This window comes from Echeneis naucrates, chromosome 6, assembly GCF_900963305.1.
Source record: "Echeneis naucrates chromosome 6, fEcheNa1.1, whole genome shotgun sequence".
Taxonomy (NCBI): Eukaryota; Metazoa; Chordata; class Actinopteri; order Carangiformes; family Echeneidae; genus Echeneis; species Echeneis naucrates.
The window spans coordinates 4,698,988-4,719,203 of NC_042516.1; the positions used below are offsets into that span (position 1 = coordinate 4,698,988).

At 39.5% G+C, this 20,216-nt stretch overlaps 1 protein-coding gene across 5 annotated transcripts in view; it reads right to left on the minus strand.

Moving 5' to 3' along the window:
* The window catches only part of oxr1a (oxidation resistance 1a), a 135,502-nt gene that overhangs the window by 43,348 nt on the left and 71,938 nt on the right, over positions 1 to 20,216 (minus strand). Inside the window, exon 1 of one of the 5 annotated variants that reach the window (XM_029503543.1) lies at positions 13,297 to 13,554. The exons of the other annotated variants lie outside the window; for them this stretch is intronic. Coding sequence (XP_029359403.1) covers positions 13,297 to 13,453 — 157 coding nt within the window. The 5' untranslated portion in view covers positions 13,454 to 13,554. Of the gene's footprint in view, positions 1 to 13,296; positions 13,555 to 20,216 lie in introns of those variants that run through there. 5 annotated transcript variants of the gene reach the window in all.

The window sequence follows — 20,216 nt, forward strand, 5'->3', positions numbered from 1 at the left end:
TTTAGTCAGTTGATTTGTTTGTTTTACATTCAGTCAAATTCTTTTACTCAGTCAAATCATGTTTCATTTTCTTCATGCATTTTTTTTTATTTATGTGCCTGCCAGCTGTTCCCATCTTTGTATATAAAGTGGTCTTATCAAAATTGAATCTAGAAGCCTACATTTGGTCCAGCTGGCTTAATATAGCTACAGGGAAGCTGGATTCATTCACCTTTTCACTAAATTACTGTTTTCTTTAACTTTCTCCGTTCAGTCTCAGATCAGAGGGAAGACTGTAAGATGGACTACCTACAAATATCCTGGAAATCACCTCCACCTCGCCAGCGCATGGTAGCTATATTACCTTTTACCTTTTAAAATAAATGTTGGTGTACTGTCTACATGTTTTCATAATCAGTCTCAGGTGTTTTCCTGCCGCTTACTTTTTTATTCTTAATTAGATTGTCACTGAATTATGTCCATAAATATGTTTCTCCCAAGAACAGGTAACAGTAATTAATGTATTGACATTAATAGATCTTTGCAGGGTTTTTCTTCTGAACACCAAGGGAAAGTGTGTTAACCATTTTAAAATATACTTAAAATTTTTAGTTGGTCAAAACTTTTCTTTTCAAAGATGATGTTTTATTTTGTTTTAAAGTAATTTCCTTGTGAAATAGAGGTCATCGATAAATATTTTTGGTAAATGGAACACCTAGGCTACACCTAACTGGAGCAAATACAGACTGAAGGCAACAAGAGAGTCACAGTGCGACACAGAGAAAAACAGACAAGTAGTGAAGGAAAATCACAGGTATGCATTAGCTGCTGCAGTTGTGGTGCTCGCACATGGTGAGGCAGTGAATGAAATGAACATTTTGTTCACAGTCCAGACATATAGTGAAGCACAGCACAGTACATCTTCAACAGCAAAGGCTCCAGTTTCATCCTTAAAAGGACACCAGGAGCATCTGTTGTCTCGAAATAAGCCCAGATTTCATGAAAGGACACGACTTCTTGTGTCTACTAACCACGTTTCTTTTCATGTCATCCATCTCTATCCCGTAATAGTTTAATGACTCAACTAACCCTTCTAAGGATCAGAGAACACAGAAGGTGGTAAGTGCATTTTATTTGACTGGTATTTCCTTTATTGTGTCCATCCATTCTGTCTCGAGTCTTTCCTGACTAGTCCTGCACAGCACCAGTTCAGTGTGGCTTTGTGGTGCAGGGGCTATTGCCTCCCCTAATGTTTAGGGGCTTTTCTAAAAATAACATCTGGGGACAGCTGTACATTGCCAACAGGAAAACAAGGGAGCAGCGGGGGAATTGGCTGTTTGTATATTCTATTAGACCACGAGGGAATGTTAGTCAGATAATCGTTGACTCCTGTTCCTCGCCTGCTTCAGTGCGTCATGGTTGTGCACAAAAAGAGGAACTATATATTTAGCAGCCGTGATTCATACTCAACAGATTGCACGGGTACAGAACACAGCATGTTTTTAAACTCAGATACAGTAGGATTTGCATTTATCTTGTCAAGTTCTCACGCACAGACCTCTTTATATTTTAACTGTGACCCACCAAACACAATGTCTTCATCTGCAAGCAAGCCCCATCTAAGACTTCTAACAGGCATGTCACTAAAGTTTGTGAACAACACAACTATATTATCTCACAGCTATCTTTAATAGCTTCCATTAATAAATGTCTCATTTGATTAAATAGGAAAAAGAAACATGTCTCTGTTACACACAGTTGCCAAATGATCGAGGAATCTGAAGAACCTGATTCACATTTTATTTTGTCTTCATCAGAAATGTTTCACTCAGTGGGGGATTGATCACAGTTTTCATGTCACAGACCCCCACACAGACATATTACCAACCATGGAGCTGTAAGAGGGGAATTAAACTGACTTTAAAATTAGAAAAATCTCTTGTTTTTTTGCTGCAATAGCCATGGGACATTATATGGATAAGGCCAATATAATAAACATTTTGTTAAGTTGTTCAGATACACATGACCTCTTGTGACTGTTTGCAGCCAAGACTGGTGAGAGGCAGCCTTTGTCTTTCCTGACACACATCAGCTCCTTTCACCTCCTGAACGAGTCACTCAGCTTCCCTCACACAGTTGACTCAGTGTTGTTGTAAGCCATCCCATTAATGAGCAAATAAAATGTTCGTTATGGGAAATAACAGCACTAAAATTGCATGCACTGCAGTAACTGCTGTTTTACTTGGGTGAATAACAAATTAGATGACTGGTGACCTCTCTTTCACTCTGTTAGAAAATTCTATGCTGTGCCTTTGAGTGGAAATTAGTGTCGTTATTTTATCTAGATAGGCACTGGCCATAGGCCCATTTCTTCAAACATTTCCAGTGTAGCCTCTGGAACCCCTGGAGCTCTGGATTCTGCCATTTTAAGTACGTTATGTCATGCTGTCTCAATGAATGATGTGGATGATGTGTTATGGCAGAAAAGCCTGTGTGTCTGAAATAGAAAAATCTAAGTTGAAATCCTATTCGTCGGCATCTTGAAGGAAAAGTAATGCTTCACTTAATCCAGTTATCTTTTCCATAAACAACATCTCACTGAGCGCTCATATATTCTTGTGTTTACTGTAGATTCCTATGTGTATTAAATAAATACTTTCACAAAATTCACTTGTACTTTGACTCAATAGTAACAAAGATGCCAACCTGATGTTGAGTAGCTACAGTGGTTAAAATGCTCAACATCTTAATTTAACGACAACAGTAGCTGGGGCTGACGAGAATCATCATTGCATTGCTAGTAATTGCCAAAAAACCAAAGCATGTGTCTTCCAAAAATTTAGACCTGATAATAGTGACAATGAAAGGTTACTGGATTAGCAAAGTTAATAGATATGCCCCAAGGGGATAAGAATGCCTCATGGCAATCCATCGCATAACTACTGGGGTAGTTCGGTCTATATGACAGTGGTGGATTGACCAAGCTGATCAATGGCCCTAATGCAGCAATAACACTGTCATGTGCCAACTTGAAGCTTTTCTTGTTATTATGAAAATGCATGGATCAACATATGAATTTCAGAATTTTACAGCATATATATATATATATATATATATATATATATATATATATATATATATTTTTTTTTTTTTTTTTTTTTTTTTTTTTTTTTTTTAATTTGGCACAACTTTTTTTGCTTTACTGTACATAGAACTTGGCAGTATGAGACAAAAAGTGCTGGTCAGTGGCTATAACATTACATACTGGAATACATGGAGTGGGTTGCTTAGAGACATCACATTTTTAAAGAACACCTAACTGCAACTTTTGATTTGAGTTTTCTGCTGACAAACTAAGCAGTTGCTTAGTTATTGTTATTGTTCCTATGTTGTTTTTTTTTTTAAATACACCACCTACTCAATGTGTGGGGTTAGTATGTTTAGATGCTCAATGTATGTAAACTATATCTCTGTTATATACTCATTATTATTATTATTAGTCTATTGCAGCTCACAAAATGAGCACAAAATAACTGCCATTTAAGGGAGAATTAGCTTATCAAGTTAATCACAAATCCAATATGAATGTCAGATGAAGAGATAGCAGGCCTGTTTCACAACATACAACAATATTGCTTTGTCATTTCCTTTTCCAGCTTGAGAGCAACATACAGTGATATGTTGGTGTGTATTGTGAAGAAATCCTGCAAATGCTCTTATCCTGACATGGGGGGCACATTGCTGGACTGAGAGGGATGGATGGAGAGTTGTAACTTCTGACTTGAACTTTATGAATCAAGTTTGCAAAAAAGACACTGGTATATGCAGTGAAATGCTTACACAAACAAAACAGGAGTAAAAAGTGCTGAGTACCACACAGTGTCTAACACTGGCTTTAAAGCTAAGCGGCGGGTGATTTCTCCACACCAAGTCTTTAGGTGGGCATGACAATTTTATAGCAGTGAGGAAGAGCTGCAAGTTTGATGAGCCTCTCTCTCATGTGCAAAAGGATGTTATCCATTATGTATTGCAAGTTACTGTACAGTACATTATCGTATACCATAAGGAAAGAATAAAAGAAGTTTGATAGAGCGCTGAGAGGACAAGTTTAATAATTGTGTGTGCAGAGTCTAGTGCCAGGGAGCTTGTTGTCTGAGAGGATAAGCCCTTACTTCACGTTTATCCCCAGAAATAAACATAACTAACATAACCCTCTGAACCCTTAATGACAGCACAGCATACCAATCAATAATTTTGGTTTATGCTCTTGCATATAAGAAAGAGTGTTTGTTTATATACGGCAGAAAGAATTGTGGTCGTTTGTGTTAGAAAGAAGACAGGCAAAGTTATATCAGCTTTAACTGACCAGATTACAGTCAATATAGCAATACAATTTTTAATACTTCAAGTGTGTCCAAACTGGAGGGAAGTAGTTACACTTATGGATCGTCTAATTATCATGCCCTGCTCATGTTGAAAATCGCAGGGAGATAAAAGTAAAATATCATTCCAACAACAGCAAATGTCAACTTTCTTCATCAACAGACCCTGTATGAATACCACTGACTAGAGGAAAAATGTCACCAGCACTGTATTGAGAAGCGGGCTGTTATGTCTTCACTGTGGCACGAACATAAGCTGCAGACTTTCCATTGTAATGAATATACAGCACACTGGTCCAGTGGAGCCGTCATCTTAAACAAAGAGAACACATTGTGACAGGCAACATCACTTTGCCTACACTCTCAGAACTACTCAGCTCTGTATTACACTGCCAACCTCCTCGGACCAGCCTATACACCACTCAGCTTTTATGGAAACTTTGCTGAACCGCAGATTTTTGTGTGATTGTGTGTGTGGCTCCAAGAATGGGAGACACTGGATCTGCCCTGTTCCCTCATTAACACTCTCCCAATGTCAGCTGATCACACTCTAGCAGTGCTTCTGTTAATGTGGCTTAAAGTCTTTACACTGCGACATGGGTCTCTTTCCACATTAAATAATGGATTCCAGTCTTTACTGCAGGAAAACACAACGCTTTTCCATAAGTGTTGTCAGAGTTTATGCAAGTATTTTCACTGTGATGAACCTGATATTAACTTTAAGGAAAAGGGTGTATAAATAAAAAAAATAAATAAATAATGGTCTTCTGAAAGAAAGCTTTTACTAATATAAAAGCCCAACCTGAAAAGGGCAACTTGTAAGTTTTGGTATTGCTACATAGGAAACATGAACATTAGCCGTATTTATTAAAGATTGCAATTTCAGCTTTTTCTTTTCAGTTATTTGTATTACTTTTCTTTTTTTTAAGTCAGCATGTGTAGCTTGTCCTCCACCTCCTGCACCTTTCATGCCCCTTACCTGAACCAGGATCTGTATCCCATCCCTACTTTTATCTCCACCTCTTCTATTTTCCCCCCTACCCGAACCAGGGTCTGTATCCCTACCCCACTTTCACTGGTGCAGTTGGTGAGAAGTCAGAGTAGTTGACAGTGTTGTTTGAGATAGTTGTCTTTGTGTGAGGAGCGGCGATAGCAGCATTAGGGGGTGACTCTGGGACACCAGTGATCACTGTCTAGCCTCCTGGAGGTGTCGTGGGACTAACTAGACTAAACACCGGTGAAAGGAGATTCCCACCTGATGGCCCCAAAGACATGTTAGCTATCACTGCTCACTGGCCTAGTGAGATATTATCTGTAGGGCACATAGGGCAGGGCGAAAGTTTGTTGTTAGGGAGCAGTAATAGTTTGAAGTTTGTTGTTAGTTTTAGGGAGTTAATCACTGAGTCTGGTCCGTTTTTTGTCGCACAGGTTTCTTGTGTTTACTCTAAAAAGCATCTATCTCCAGCCTGTCCAGTCTGCCTTGAATAAGTATCTCATATTATGGTGGCTATGTAGCAATAAAAAAAATTTAAAAATACCAATCCATCCAACAGCAAACTCATTGTGGCATGTGAGGAAAAATCTGAGGACTCACCTCTGGCAGCCACAAATGCATGGACACAATGTCATACCATTTCATTCAATGATTGGGAAAATATTGGCCTAAAGGCTTAAAGAACAACTGAAATTTCCATAACTAATGCTCCGCCACTCGCATGGCAATCAGTGCTGATACTCAAGTTGTTACATTGGCTATAATTCACTGGTTTAATATTTCATTGGTTAATACTACATTTTTGAAAAAAATATGGCAACTGTTGACTACAGAATAGCATATTTATATATCCAGAAGTAAACACTCACTCTACAGTGATGATACAATATCCTGCATAAAAAAAATATTTCAGTGGCAGTGACAGTGCCTTGATCCATAGTTCATGCAGCAGCAAATGAGAGGTCCTGCTTGAGCACCAGACATCTTATCCTCCCTCCTCCTATTACCCATGCATCCAGAGTCCAGGCTCAGTGATCACACTGTGATTCATCCAAACTCTGGTGTTAAGGTTACTGCACTTTGGGCAATATTTCTTTCCAAGTCAAAGTTGGGGGTGGGAGGGTGTCTTTCTATGTGACTGTGAGTGTGTGTGTGCGTGAAATGTAGGGGGGGAAGGAAGAAAAAAAAAAAAAAAAAAAAGACATGATGAAAGGTATGGGTGCATTGGTTGGATCGATAGTGATGATACATATACATAATGTACGATTACTGTAGCTTCCATAAGAACTCTACAATCCATGCTGACCATGACAGTAATGCAACATTATGATTCAAATGATGTGTAATCTGCCGAGAGGAATTACTGACCAGTGTCCATTCATTGTCATTATTATGTAATCACAATTAATGAAATAACCTTCGGCACATCTCAGTTGTAAGATGCTGGTGGAAAGCAGATGGGGGAAATTAAGCAGGGTTGGCATAAGCAGACTGCCATCCAACTTTATGACAAAAAAAGCACAACTTGGGTTATGTCAACTCTTGGAGCCCTGGTATTCTGCTCATCTCATCTGCAACACTAACCTCTCAGGTTACAGATCTAATCAATAACAGAAGTGATGAGCTCAGCTACGAGAAACACAAACTCTGCATTATCAGATTGTTTTATTGAGCCAAAAGCAAGGAGTACTGTTCAGAAACCAAGGTTTGAACAGTACCAAAGTGTTGGCATACCCTGGAGTAACATTCACATAAATATTCTGGACAGAATTATATTTGCATTACAATCAGACATGAGGAGTGACATGATTTAATTTGAACATTGGAAATTTGACTCTGACAACAAAATCACTTGAAAAATTTGTTAAGATTTGGTGTAAGACTACAGTAAGCCAACCAACAGCAGACTACAGCCTTATATTTAAGGCAGTATCAAGCTTTTCAACAAGCTCTCATAAAGGGAGAGAGCATATCCCAAAACATTTCAAACTACCTCTTTAAGATGTCACCAATAACAATCCATTGTTGAAATATACATCGTACATACTACTGCAATGCAACATTGTTATTTACTTTAGCAAAACAACTTTTTCCACACCTGCAATAAATAAAGACAATATGTGACTAATGTGAAAGGCTGAACATAATGCAATGCCTATCTAACTCGTCTGAAATGGCAAAGCAGTAATAGAGGCTGGATCACCAACACAGACAGCTTACTTTCCATCTAGCCAGACAGGTCTGCAGAAATCAAGAGGAAACAAATTACAACAGTATCTCCTCAAATCCATCTGATTTTCTATTAGATTTGACAACTTGAACTATCGCTCTCCTCTGCAAGAAAATAAATCCATTTTGGAAACAAATCATCTTCAAATCTCTTTTTCAATACTGCAATCTTACAATTAGAGCAGAGAAGAAAAGAAATTTGAAACGTGAAAGTTCCCTGAAAACTTTCCCATTACTGTAAGCAGCTGAATGACACATTGAAAACCATGGGTGAAAAACAAACAAACTTTTGTCAAACATTTACCCATGCTCAATGAGGACGCTTGACCAGTGACCGCACTTAAACCCTGCATTACTACAATACCAATGCCTGCTCAGAGTTGAATTAAAAAATATGATATCAGTCCCTGATTTTACCAAAGCTGAGGAACACTCCTATACCAAGAGAGGGACAATAGCAAATGGTACAAGTTTTCACTGTATATATTTGCCTTGTAGCCATTTTTATTGGCTTTTTGATCAGAACCAAGCAATTATAACTTACTCTTTCCGTTAACATCAGAATTACCAGATAAGCTAGCCGTTCTGCTCAGAGAGGAGACAAGCAACTGAAGGGAGAACTGTCACATGCCCAAAGAGCGCACACTTAGACACAGGGGTGAAAGTTAGCTTCTCGCCATCATGGTAATTGAAGAGCACTATTATGGGCTGGTGAAAAGACTATTTACAGAGTTTCAAAAAGATGTCACAAATGATTTGAAAATGTGTTTACTTCTGTGCAGTGCATGCCAGTGGTGAATGGAACTAGAGCAGTCCATCAGGCTTAACGGAAACTTCAGAAAATTCAAGCTGACGTCATAGCAGCGCAATCTATAGTTTAATTTCCCTGACGTTTTAATAAGAAGGGAAATTATTGCGACCAAAAGGTGTGGAATACTTAGGAGTAGGTGATGCATCTTTCCTGAGACTGAGGACTCTTCAACTAAAGTGACAAAGATGCAAAAGATGGTGTTGAGTTGCCCAGAACAGGTCATAATTACCTTCCTGTTAAAATCAGCTCTACTCGACGTGTGCTTTTCATCTGGCCTCTTTCAAACATTTGCTGTAGAAATATCTCAGGAATGGCAATCACAGCACATACATAGCACTAGTACTCTTATTGCATTGCATTTGTCTGCTGGTTCAATGTGTCGTCTTTGAAAGGCATAAATTGCCTGAGTAACATTAGCCAGGCCTGCTCCAAGATCACATGAACCCAACTAAATGACCTGTGCTCTCTTTGGAGAAAGCAAGTGGTCCAGAAAGTGAAGGAATAATTCACCAATATGATCATGTCCTTTTTAAAAGGAATTGTTGAGTTATGCTAATTAATTAATTCCTTCTGCTATCTGGGTACTAAATGCTGATACATTTGAAGATATGCAAGCCAACCATCTGCACAACCATGTTATTTTCCTTTCTATGGCCAGTGGTCACAGTTATGTTCAAACCTACTGATGTGTACCCATCACTGGTAGGTTGACAATGATGTGGATGTTAAAAGTATGACTGCTGCTGTTAATGTGCTTTTTAATTTTCTTTTTTTTGAAAGGCTGTAGAAATGAATTGCCCTCTGGAACCAATAAAGTAATCTTAATCCGAATCACGTGAATGGCAATATAATATAGGAGATCTGTCGTCGTACACCTGTCAAGCTTTTGCAACTAAACTAAGTCCCTGGGATGCTCTTTTCATTTGGATTTCTTTTAATCTCCAATTTGACTTCCTTTCTAGTTTTTCCTCACACAAAATGCATCACTGTTTTAGTGGGACAGAGTGTCAGTATCTTTCTCCAATGACTTTGTCACAAAAATTATGTTTCAATACAGTAACTGATGCTGCTGCTGCTGCATTCAGAATCACAGGTCAGTTTGTGTGGCCATCCTTGAAAAGTCAAGAAACAGTCATGAGCTCAGCGTCTTAGCACATTTCTGTGGGAGCACAGCAGGTGCACAGTGTGATGGTCTGGCAATCCAACTGAGACTCCTGTTACTTACATTCCCTTGACAGATCCCCCCCTCACAGCACGCACGGCAAATGACACGCTGATACAAACTGTTCAAGGTCTTTCTGGAAATTAAGATGATTAAAAATCACCTATTACAGTCCTGAGAGTGGCAGCAGATTGCACTCTCTGAATCATGCTGATAATTGCAGTTGGTGTCAGCCTTAGGGTGAACCTGAACAGTGACAAATACATGAACACCCTAGGGGCACAGCAAAAAAAGATGCAAAGAGGAGTTCAATGTCATGAGGACAAAGCTGTTATTGCACAGTAGCAACAGTGAATCATCTGCTACTAATAAAGACCATGTGCACAAAGATGTAAAAAAAATATATATACACAAAATATACAATTTTTGATGCAAAATATATGTTTGAAGACATTCTTTTTTTTTTTTCCTTATTGGTTACACTTTCAGTCAAAATTTTACTGTAGTTTAGAACTTGGGTGTAGTTCTAGCCCCCCCACCAAAAAAATAAATAAATAGAGGTCAACTGATTAAGAATTTTAAAAAGGTCAGCACAATAATTGGAAAAAGCTGCTTGTAGATTTATCAACTGGTATCCTGCCCTTTTCATACTGCAAATTTAGATTAGATACACTGCACTTTGGTTCCTCTTGCTGCCTTGTGTAATGTAAGAAACAACAAATAGTAACAAGAAATAGTTGCAGTGTTACATGGGGGGGAAATCATATTTCATCTGATACGAAGTCTAGAGATTTGGTACAAAAAATTCCTTCAGAAAAATTTGGCATAACTTTTTTAAACCAATAACTCAATTGGACTTTATTTGCCTGCAAGTGTTCCCTACCCATCAGGAGTTTCTCAATACACCTTTAAACTTCAAACAAATCTTGTATCAACTCTGCTTTGAAAATCTGTATTGTGTACCTGTGTGTTACAGATGAAAAGGGAGGGATTATAAATAAGTGTATCATCTATTTGTCCATCTCATGGGAAAACAGAGGACACACCTTTCAGAATATACTTTCTAGTTTCTACAAATAGCTCTATGTTAAAATCAGGAGAGAGAAAGTAGAGTATCAGTCATGTGAGCCATGAAACAGAATGGTTGGAGGGTGATCTTGTTTGCCGTCCTATGAGACTCCATTAGTTTATGTCCTGCTTCATATTCATGTGTCAAACCACTAGGTAAACTTTCTCGCAAAAAGGTGCTATAAATATATAAGTTAATAATATTACCATTATCTGTTGTGGCAATATATTTCAATATTTGACTGACTGCAAGTGTGACAGTTTTGTGTTCACAGCAGACCGATCATATCTTTCCAATACGTCTCTAATGCTACCTTTAAATGTTGTACCAGGAGTTTGAGTTCAGTCTGCTCAATCACTATTGTGTCCACCAGATAAATTGATACCTAAGATAACTTTTTGACATTAACGATTGTAAAGACATAACAACTAACAGCCTTCACAGCACCTGTTCTTTTGTATCTTTTCTTACATCTATCACAGCCTTGATAGAGAATCCTCACAGTTCTACTAACCAACCATGTGAACTCATGATTCAACATGCATTCCTGATCAGTCTATAAAGGCTCAGGGCCATCTCATTGTGAAAGAAACACTCCTAAGTATCCAAGCTCTTAATGCAAACTTTAGATAGGCTGGTTTAGATGGATAGTTGAAAGTGTCCAGGTACAAAAACTGGATTTGACCATTAAAGAAGAGAAGGAAAGGAAAGAAAGAAAAAAAAAAAAGTCAACTGAAGGAGCAGGCTCAGGTGTCATCACATGACTTAGATTTGGAACTTCACAGATGCAGATTGTAATCTCTGTCTCAGCTCATGGATAGCAAGATGTGAAAAGCCTCTTTAATTTTCTCTTGCACAAACATTCCTAATAATGTGAAGACATTTGCACAGAAACTGAGTAACAAACCCTCAGTTAAATTAAATACATATGATTTTTTAAACTTTTAGCCTTCACTAGCTACACTTCTACCTCCAGCCCAAGTTACTGAGAGTTCACAAAGTCCTGTCCCATTCCTCATACAGTAGTCAGAGCTCATAGAGGTAACAACAGTCAGTTGTTGTTTATGGCTTAGGGTGGACAGTGTGACTGGGACCTTTATCAATGGTCCCTGTGTTTAATACTTTTCTGCACACGCACGTGTTTTTCACCACCTCTGTGACCACCCGTCTCTAACAGTGTCTCCTAACTTCCACTACCTGACTCCATGTCTAATTAGTCTCATTCTTTTGTCCATGAGTGGGGCAGCAGCCTGCAGATACAAGTTGCCCCTGCGGTCCACTTTGCTGTTGGAAGAGAAAGGCACAGGGAATGCTAATGAAGCTCCCTGACAGCCGTGGCAATTGAAGAGAGGCAGAGCATCCATCTGATTAATCTTTGTCCTAATTAGATTGAACAATTAACCTGCAGTGTCACAGAGCTCTGGAGCCTGATGACTCTGCATGAGCTGTGCACCCCTGGTACATTAAACCAGAGTAGGGTAAGAGTGTGCCCATACGTTGCAACTTAAACTGTTTGCAGAACCACCAATTAACACTTACGAATAGTGCACAGTAATCTTTGTTATATACTGGTGGAGCATGTGGCCAAAGGCTCAGAACTGTCTGTGTTTTCATTTTAACAGCATGACATAATTCAGTGACAGAGATGGCCCTGATTGTTCCTGTTCCTGTTCATGTGTGAGAGGCAAAGCAGAGAGGGTAGGGGGAAAAAAAAAAAAAAAATCAAATTTTCATTAACATCGAGTTAACGCCCCCAATGTGAAAAGCCTTGAGAACATTCACTCACTGGCTGGATGGTTGAAGCATGCTGCCTTCTGATCTGAAATATTTGGAATGCCTCAGTTGTTACAGGCAGCGTGTCTGCCCAACAAACTAGACAGACAGGGAGCAGCTACTGATGACATGAATGTAACTGATTCGTTACGACTTTAACTCAACTCTAAAATAGGACATCAAGCGCGGTAGCGAGCTTGTGCACCCCCAGTCCATTGATGAGGAAGTCTCTTCAACATGTGTGCAACCACAAGCGTTGCACCCAGTGGTCTTTCACTTTTCGATTCAAAACATTTATCACACAGCTTTCGTGCATTGTATCTGAGCCATGTGAGAGTGGACTCGGTGATAGACAAGTACTGCACTTCATTCTTATCCCACTTTAAGCTTTCAAGTGAATACAGTGACAATTTTAATCTCTCATGGTTGTAACCGACATCCTTGACTATGTGATATGACGGACCCTGCAACAACTTTGACGTTTCTAAGACACTGATAAAGAAAACACCTGACACTAGCTGAGCTGTGCAGTTTGCTGACAACAGCAGCAGCTTGTCAACTTTACTTGTTAATTTGTTAACCCAGCTCCGAAACCAAATCCATGAAGTCGGTCATTTAAAAACGTTGCTGTACTCTGAAAACAAAAGCAAAACTAAAGAAAAAGTTAAACTCATCATTGAATAAGAGACGATTAATGAGCAAAACTTAGCCGACCCTGTTACTGAAACTTAGCGATTATTTCTGGGTCTTAATCTTTCTTCTAGCTAATGAGAAAAGGAAATGCGGAACAAGCAAACATTAAATTGGCGTTTTTTTCAAACGGTTTCTGGTACCGAGCTCTGCTAGACTGCGGACTACGCCTTGTCCCAACTATAGGGGACTGAGTGTGGGACTGACCTGTCTCGCAGTAGACAGGGACAGTGTTGTGTGTTGTCCCGGTATAGTGAGGCTGAACGTGAACAGCCTCCTGTCCGGATCCGGGCCACAGTCTCTGGGAGATCGCGTCCCGGACCACCCTTGCGCCGCTGCCCGTCAGAGAAAGTATGTATTCCATGGTGGCGCAGTGCAGAGCCACGTTAGCTACAAGCACAGCTACAAGCACAGCTACAAGCACAGCTTCACTGCGGCCATGGCGGACCGTGTTGGCGCAAAGTCACAGGCTGCAGCGACAGTCTGCACATTCCCAAACAGGAACTGTATTGTACACGTCGACAGCTGAGAACGTTTTTTTTTTGGTTTGCTTGGTTTACCCCTACTGGAGTCGATCTGTGCAACAGACTGCTGGCCCACATCTGAACATTTGAGACTCAGTCAAACTTTGATCTTACATTTATCTTACATTAACCCTGTTGTCTATGCTCACTACGGTAACGTCTAATGTACAGATCTACAGAGATCAGCTGCAACTATTTCCATGTTGTTGCTGAAACAAACAAAAGAAAAAATATTTCTTGCCCTCAATAGAATCAGCTTGTTTCTGGTGTGATTTTTCATTGAATATTTAGGGCCACCTAATGACGTCAATATGATAAGTGTCTATGACCAAATAATAATGGATTACATTGAGAAAATATATTAGATGGTATTTTGGTCAAAGGGGGTCAACATTCTCGTATTCATATTGGAATGTTATCAGCCTTTTGTAACTATATGTAATAATGTTCTAAATTCAGGCTTGTAATTCCAATGATAGGTATAAATAAAAAAAAATAGAAATAAAAATAAATAAATGTAAGGAGAAAATGGGATGCAGCAAAGCCCACATCAATTGCTTTTGGGTACCATAAAGTGTGGATCTTTATGGTACCCAGGATAATAACATACATCTGACTCCACCCATAATAACATTCACAACTTTCACAGAGCTTGAGGACACTTCTGCACCCATATGTGGCTCTATGGGGTGCAGTAACAGCACAAAGACCTGTGGCATATCAGTGTCTGCTTATCCAGGACAGGTAGGGTAGGTAGGTGAAAGTTATAAGGAGATGGCATTTGCAGTGCACATATGAATGTAAAAAAGTGAAAAAAACCAACAAAGCAGAACAGGCTGTAATAATTAGGCAGCAGACTCAGGTGAGTGGTGAACTGGAAATGGCGGTGATGCATTATTCATTGTAGCTGCAGAACTGTGGTGAGACTGGAGCCAGGAACTGAGGTGTGATCCTGTAATGTTTCAGGCAAATTAGACAAATGATCAGAAGTGGGGGAAGCGACTCATTTTGTTCACTCAATCAAAATCACAGGAGCTATAGAAAGACAAATTTTTATGGCAAGGTGAAATCTGATCGAAATAGCACCCAGTATTTGTAGTAGATGAGCTGAGGTTGATACAGCTGTCATAATTGAACCAGTGAGGCCTGAAACTGAAACAGGACCATGTTCAATATTGAGTGTGCTCCATCTGCTGGCAACACAGAAGAGTGCCTGCTTTAGGATGCCTAACTGAAAAAGTAAGGTCTAGGTGTGCATTGGCATCATAATTGGCATCATAATCAATGATTATGATGATGATGATCAGAATCAATCCCCTAACAAGATAAAGTAGTTGAAATTTGTTTAATAACCAGAATGTAGCTCTGGTTTGTGCAGAAACACATCTGATAATGTGTCTCTGCACACACAGATTTATGTGTAATTATTATCTGTGTAATTTAAGTGATTTCCTGAAAAGTAGTTGATATTGCAGTCAGGAGAAAAAAAAAAAAAAAATTCCTGTCACAATTTTACAGATCTGAGGATGCTATTCAAACAAATTTTTTTCTCTGACCAACAGCACAAACGCCCAAACCATCAGGTTAACTGAAATGAAAATTACTCCAATGAAGGCATATGAAATCTGGAAATGTTTGCATTTTTCGCTCAAGCATTGATTATCAACAAGTGCCAACTTGAAACTTGGGTCCTTGATCCTGGAGCTGCCATTTCAACACTTGTAAACAACTGTGCCACTGATGTATTAGACTCTTGTTGCACTTTCAGTTATGGATTTTATTTTACTCTGTTTCTCTCTGACCTTGCACAGGGTCCTGCTGGTACACTTGGCACGCAGACAGTGTATTTAGATGAGTCTCAGACTGGCCCAATGCCACCCCACTGAGCCTTGTAGCTGCATGATATACTGTGTTGCTGTGCCACTGCCTCGAGCAGTCGCCGAATCATCCATAAGGTCCTCGGTGGGAGTCTGACTGGATTCGTCCAGCATTCCTCTGCATTTCAACCTAAGATTTAAAAAACACACTCTAAAGAAGTTGATTCAAAAGAATAAAGGCAAACCTAGGTTTATTCTCTCTGAGAACTCCTCCACTCTAAGCTTTCGTGTGACAGCGAGTAAAAGAATTCCCACTGTGCCAACAACATGAGCCTCCTAGCAAGGACATTATTCATTCTACTTTGGTCCAATTAAGCCAAAATGTTTGATCTACTACCTGTCCTGTGTATGATATGTGATTAAAGAGATTGAAGCCAATTAGTTAACTGACATCCATTATGGTGTTATGTTTTTCCAAATTCTGCAAATTACTCTGCTTATTTGTGGCTGATAGGTCATCTTTTTTTGACTGTGTGTATTTAGAATCCACCTAACCTACAGAATATAGCCCAATTCTCTAATGTTATCAGATCGGCACTGTGCATGTATACACGTGCATAAATTTAAGTGCATCTCCTCTGTGATATTGCGTGTATGTTTGTGGATTCATGCACAAGCCATACTAAGACCTTTCTAATCAATGTTGTTGTGATCAGATCAGTACCAGCAAATAAACCAATTTAATGACTTTAAAATGGTGAAGTCTTGCTATAGAAGAAATCATATCATATAAAAACTCCTGGTGTCAGCAGCTGCCAACAAAAGCCCAGGAAGAGTCATGTGTGATGCTTTGTCATCGTGTCAGAGGGGGCACTGGGGAGCAAGTGCTAATCTTAACAGTTTCCAATTGAGAGCCAGTTAAGAAAGAGCCTAATCCTGAGTTGAGCAACCCTTTCATTACAGAGCAACAAACATGGAGGCCATTAGGGAGCTGATGCTTTTCTGCTGTTAATGGACAGACGGAATACACAAGCAAGGTTACGTAAGCAGAGCTGCAGAGGTATGCTGGTGTGAACACATGCATTTGCACACACGCAAACACACATGCTATATACCCAGATTCACACAGTCACAATCTGCTCTTCTCTTCCAGACATTTCCATTTACAGTGGAAATCAATATGACATAAATACAGCAGAGTTCACTCATGTGATACAAATGCACCTGCTGGCAAACACAAACAAGCCTCCAGCCTGTGGTAATTGGGAGAACTCATTGGGGTATGTGAGGCAAAGTAGATGGTTTAAGATGGTTTTCTCAGAAGTGATGGATCTCACGTGGCATATTCTGGAGTGTAAACACTGAACATACAGCAAACACCATTCTGCATTTTATGAGTGTTCTGCTCCATTATCCTGCAGTCTGTACAAGACATGTAAACAAGGTGACGACCAATAAAGACAGGCCGGTGCTGGAGGAATCAGGCAGCAGCATCCACACAATAGCAGCAGCATAGGTGTTCAACAGCCCCAGTCAGAAAATCCAGCCCTCTCTGAGGGGTTTCAATTGGGAAGTGAAGCTCTGCCTCTCAAAAGCTGTTAGCTCTATAACAGATGAACACTTTTTCACTTTGGCAGTGGGACCCAAATATTCATAAGAGAGAAATGTGAACCAAATGCTGTGAGGTGCCTGTTAAGAGCGGGACAATGCCAGGCTGATTCACTGGATCATTTGGAGGAATATGGCTGTTTAATTACTCAACAGTGCCAATACACAAGCCTAATTGTTGTCATTCAGACTTTGTTCAGGTTTCTTTAAATTCCATGCACATTGTTAATTTCTGAACTTAAAAATCTCCCATTTTGCTGCTTATGTGGGCTGCAGTTAATGGACTATACCAGCATTTGCAGCGTTTGAGCTGTTGGTATGACAGTATGAATCAATGCCCAATATGTGATGCCATTACTCATTAAAATTATTTCCTGTTAAACATTTCAATTAACCTGCAGAGACGATTAGCATTGTATCATTGTAAGAGGAAAAGGAACACTATTGCTAAATGACTGGTTCAAAGAATAGGTTCACATTCGGATAAATAAAAGCTCCTGTGAGAGTTAAAACCAGAAGAAGAGCAGTCTAACTAGCATTATGGATGGAAGCCAGCGAAGCAGCCAGCGAAGCAGCCAGCTGGGTACTGTTGTGTTAAATGTGACAAGTGACAAGTAAATGTTCTTGTGTTTTGTGCACATGTAACATAGTCTATGTAGTGTGATTGTGCTTGCCACATTGTGTTGCATGCTCACTAACTTGGGCTCTCTCCCCTTTATCAGCTAAATGCTGCTAGTAAATAATTTTGTCAGGTCACGAGAGACATTTTTCTGAACTGTGGGAGAATGTGTTTGTACACAGTGACAATAGGGTGTCCTTTATTGAATAATGTTTTTAACCATCACAGGGCCCTGAGCTATGGGAAATCAAAAATTTTGTATGGAGACCACTTGTTTACAAGGCAACCTCCAATTCCATTCCCAGATGTTACCAAAATGGCGCTACTTCTGATGCAGACTCATTCTTATGTGAAAAGGTCAAGGTCTGCAGTTGGAACCAGCCTTAAGTTCACAAAACTGACAATTTATCATGCACAACATTATCCTGCCATGAGAAAAATGTAGGACTAAACAAAAATCAAATAATCACATCAGAGGCACCGTCCTAATTTTAGAAGATAAACCGCCCGTCAGTCAATTTTGCGCTTTTATGTATCTGGGTTTTTCCCTTTAACTGATTCAGGAAACCCTTGCCAAGAGTTTTTATTTACTTTGAGACCAAATGTGACCAAAGGAGGCAAATATATAATCCAAAAAGTGGCGTTTGTGTTGTAATGAATGTCTTATGTAAAGTGAAAAGAATATACAGGGTGCTCTTGGTGGATAAAAAAAAAAAAAAGTGATGTCAAAGTGTGGAAATAAGCCCCTGTATTCCAGCTCAACACTTTCAGAAGAGACAGGAAACAAGGAGGTGATGGCTGAGGTGTTGTTTTGCCATCCAGTCCTATACTGACCTGCTGCCGCAACATTTCAGCCCACTGTTATTGCCTGGGCTTTTCTCTCAGGACAGTTCTACAGGGCGCCTGCCATGATCGATGAGCAGTGGTGTCTGAGCAGGCTATCTTTCAACACCACTTCCACTGCCCCCGCTCATGTTCATCTATCCTCTGTGGGTGTCTGCACTGTCTGAGGCTGCCTCTGAGAGGCTGGGTGGCCCTGACAACTGATGACCACAGGGTTAGCAGAACACATTCGTCTGCTGGGCAGCGAATCTCCTTCTCTCCTTTTTTTTTTTTTTTTTTGTGTGCACGCATTGCATTTTATTTCCCAGTGAGCTGTGTATGATGAGAATATACTTAATTTTAGGTGGGGAAAAGAAGAGGAAAAACAATAAATGAGTAGACGAAAGAGGGTGCAGGAGACAGGGAAGAGAAAGAAACGTGCACCAGACAGACACCACTGCTTGCTCCACAGACGTCATTTATTAAAATAACAAAGCCCATCCTTGTGCTGATGGTTGAGCCTACTATAAACCTGACAATGAGATGGAAAGAGAGGCTACAGGATTGAGACATTGTCAGGCAAATAAACCAAATAATTGCTCTTTTATGTCAGTACCCACTTTATAATCGACACTGAACTCTTTGGAAGGAGTTAATTGCTTTCTTTTAAACCCAGACACCATCATATATTTCATCATTACCCCACAAAGCTTTCCATTAATCACTCTGTTGGAACAGAAGCGCAAAGATTGCTCCAGTTACGCCTCGATGGGCATTAGAATCACACTGTGACTGGTTACAGCGATGCGCTATAGGAAGAAACAAAAACTAAATGGACATCTTAAATATGGAAAAGACAGGGAAGAGGCTCTGCACTGTCTCTAAAACTGTCTTCACCCGAGATGCTCTTCATCTATCACTTAATATCGTCCTTTCCTCAAGTGTGCTAAATTGGATAATGAATCTGTCTCCCCAGGAGATGCAGTAGATGGATAATTTGTTGGTTAAATTATAAACAGGGGACATATTGCATCATTCGAGGTGTGAAAGATTAGTGTGGTTAAGTGGATGCAACCTTTTGGAGTCCATATAAGTAACATGAGTGCATGAGTGAATTAGGAATCGATGTAGGTATAATAAACCGTGCAAAGAGGGGGGCTCATTTGTAGCTATCATATGCTAAATCTGCTAATGATACAAAATTGAATCAAATGCTGCTAAGGTATCAATGGCTAGGTTATAATGTTGCTATCCAAGCAGCTCATTTAAATAATTTAGCAAGATCTGTTTTGTTTCCACCCTACATTCAATGTACAGGTTTTTTTTGTTCCATAAGTTTTTTTTTAACAAATACCCTTCCCTGTGGGACCAAAAAAATACATTTCTGCTGTGCTGAGAAAGAATACAGAATAAGCACTATTACTGTCTTTTATTACACAAGGGAGAACTGAGATGATACTGAGCTGACTGTGGCCTTTTCTATACTGACTTTGATACAGTTCTGCCCCTCCAATAACTTCAAAAGTTTTCAAAAAAACAGCTGTTTTTTTTTTTTTTTTTTAACTTTATGAGAGCCTTGTTCTTTCTCTCATATACTGAGCAAGTGATTCAGTAAAATGCTTTTGGTACAGAGAACCAAAGAGGTGAAAGGAGGAAGGAGGAGAAAATATGATTGTTCAGATTTTAGCCAATACTCACAAAACTAGTTTGTGAGAATTTTAAACGATAGATGTCGCC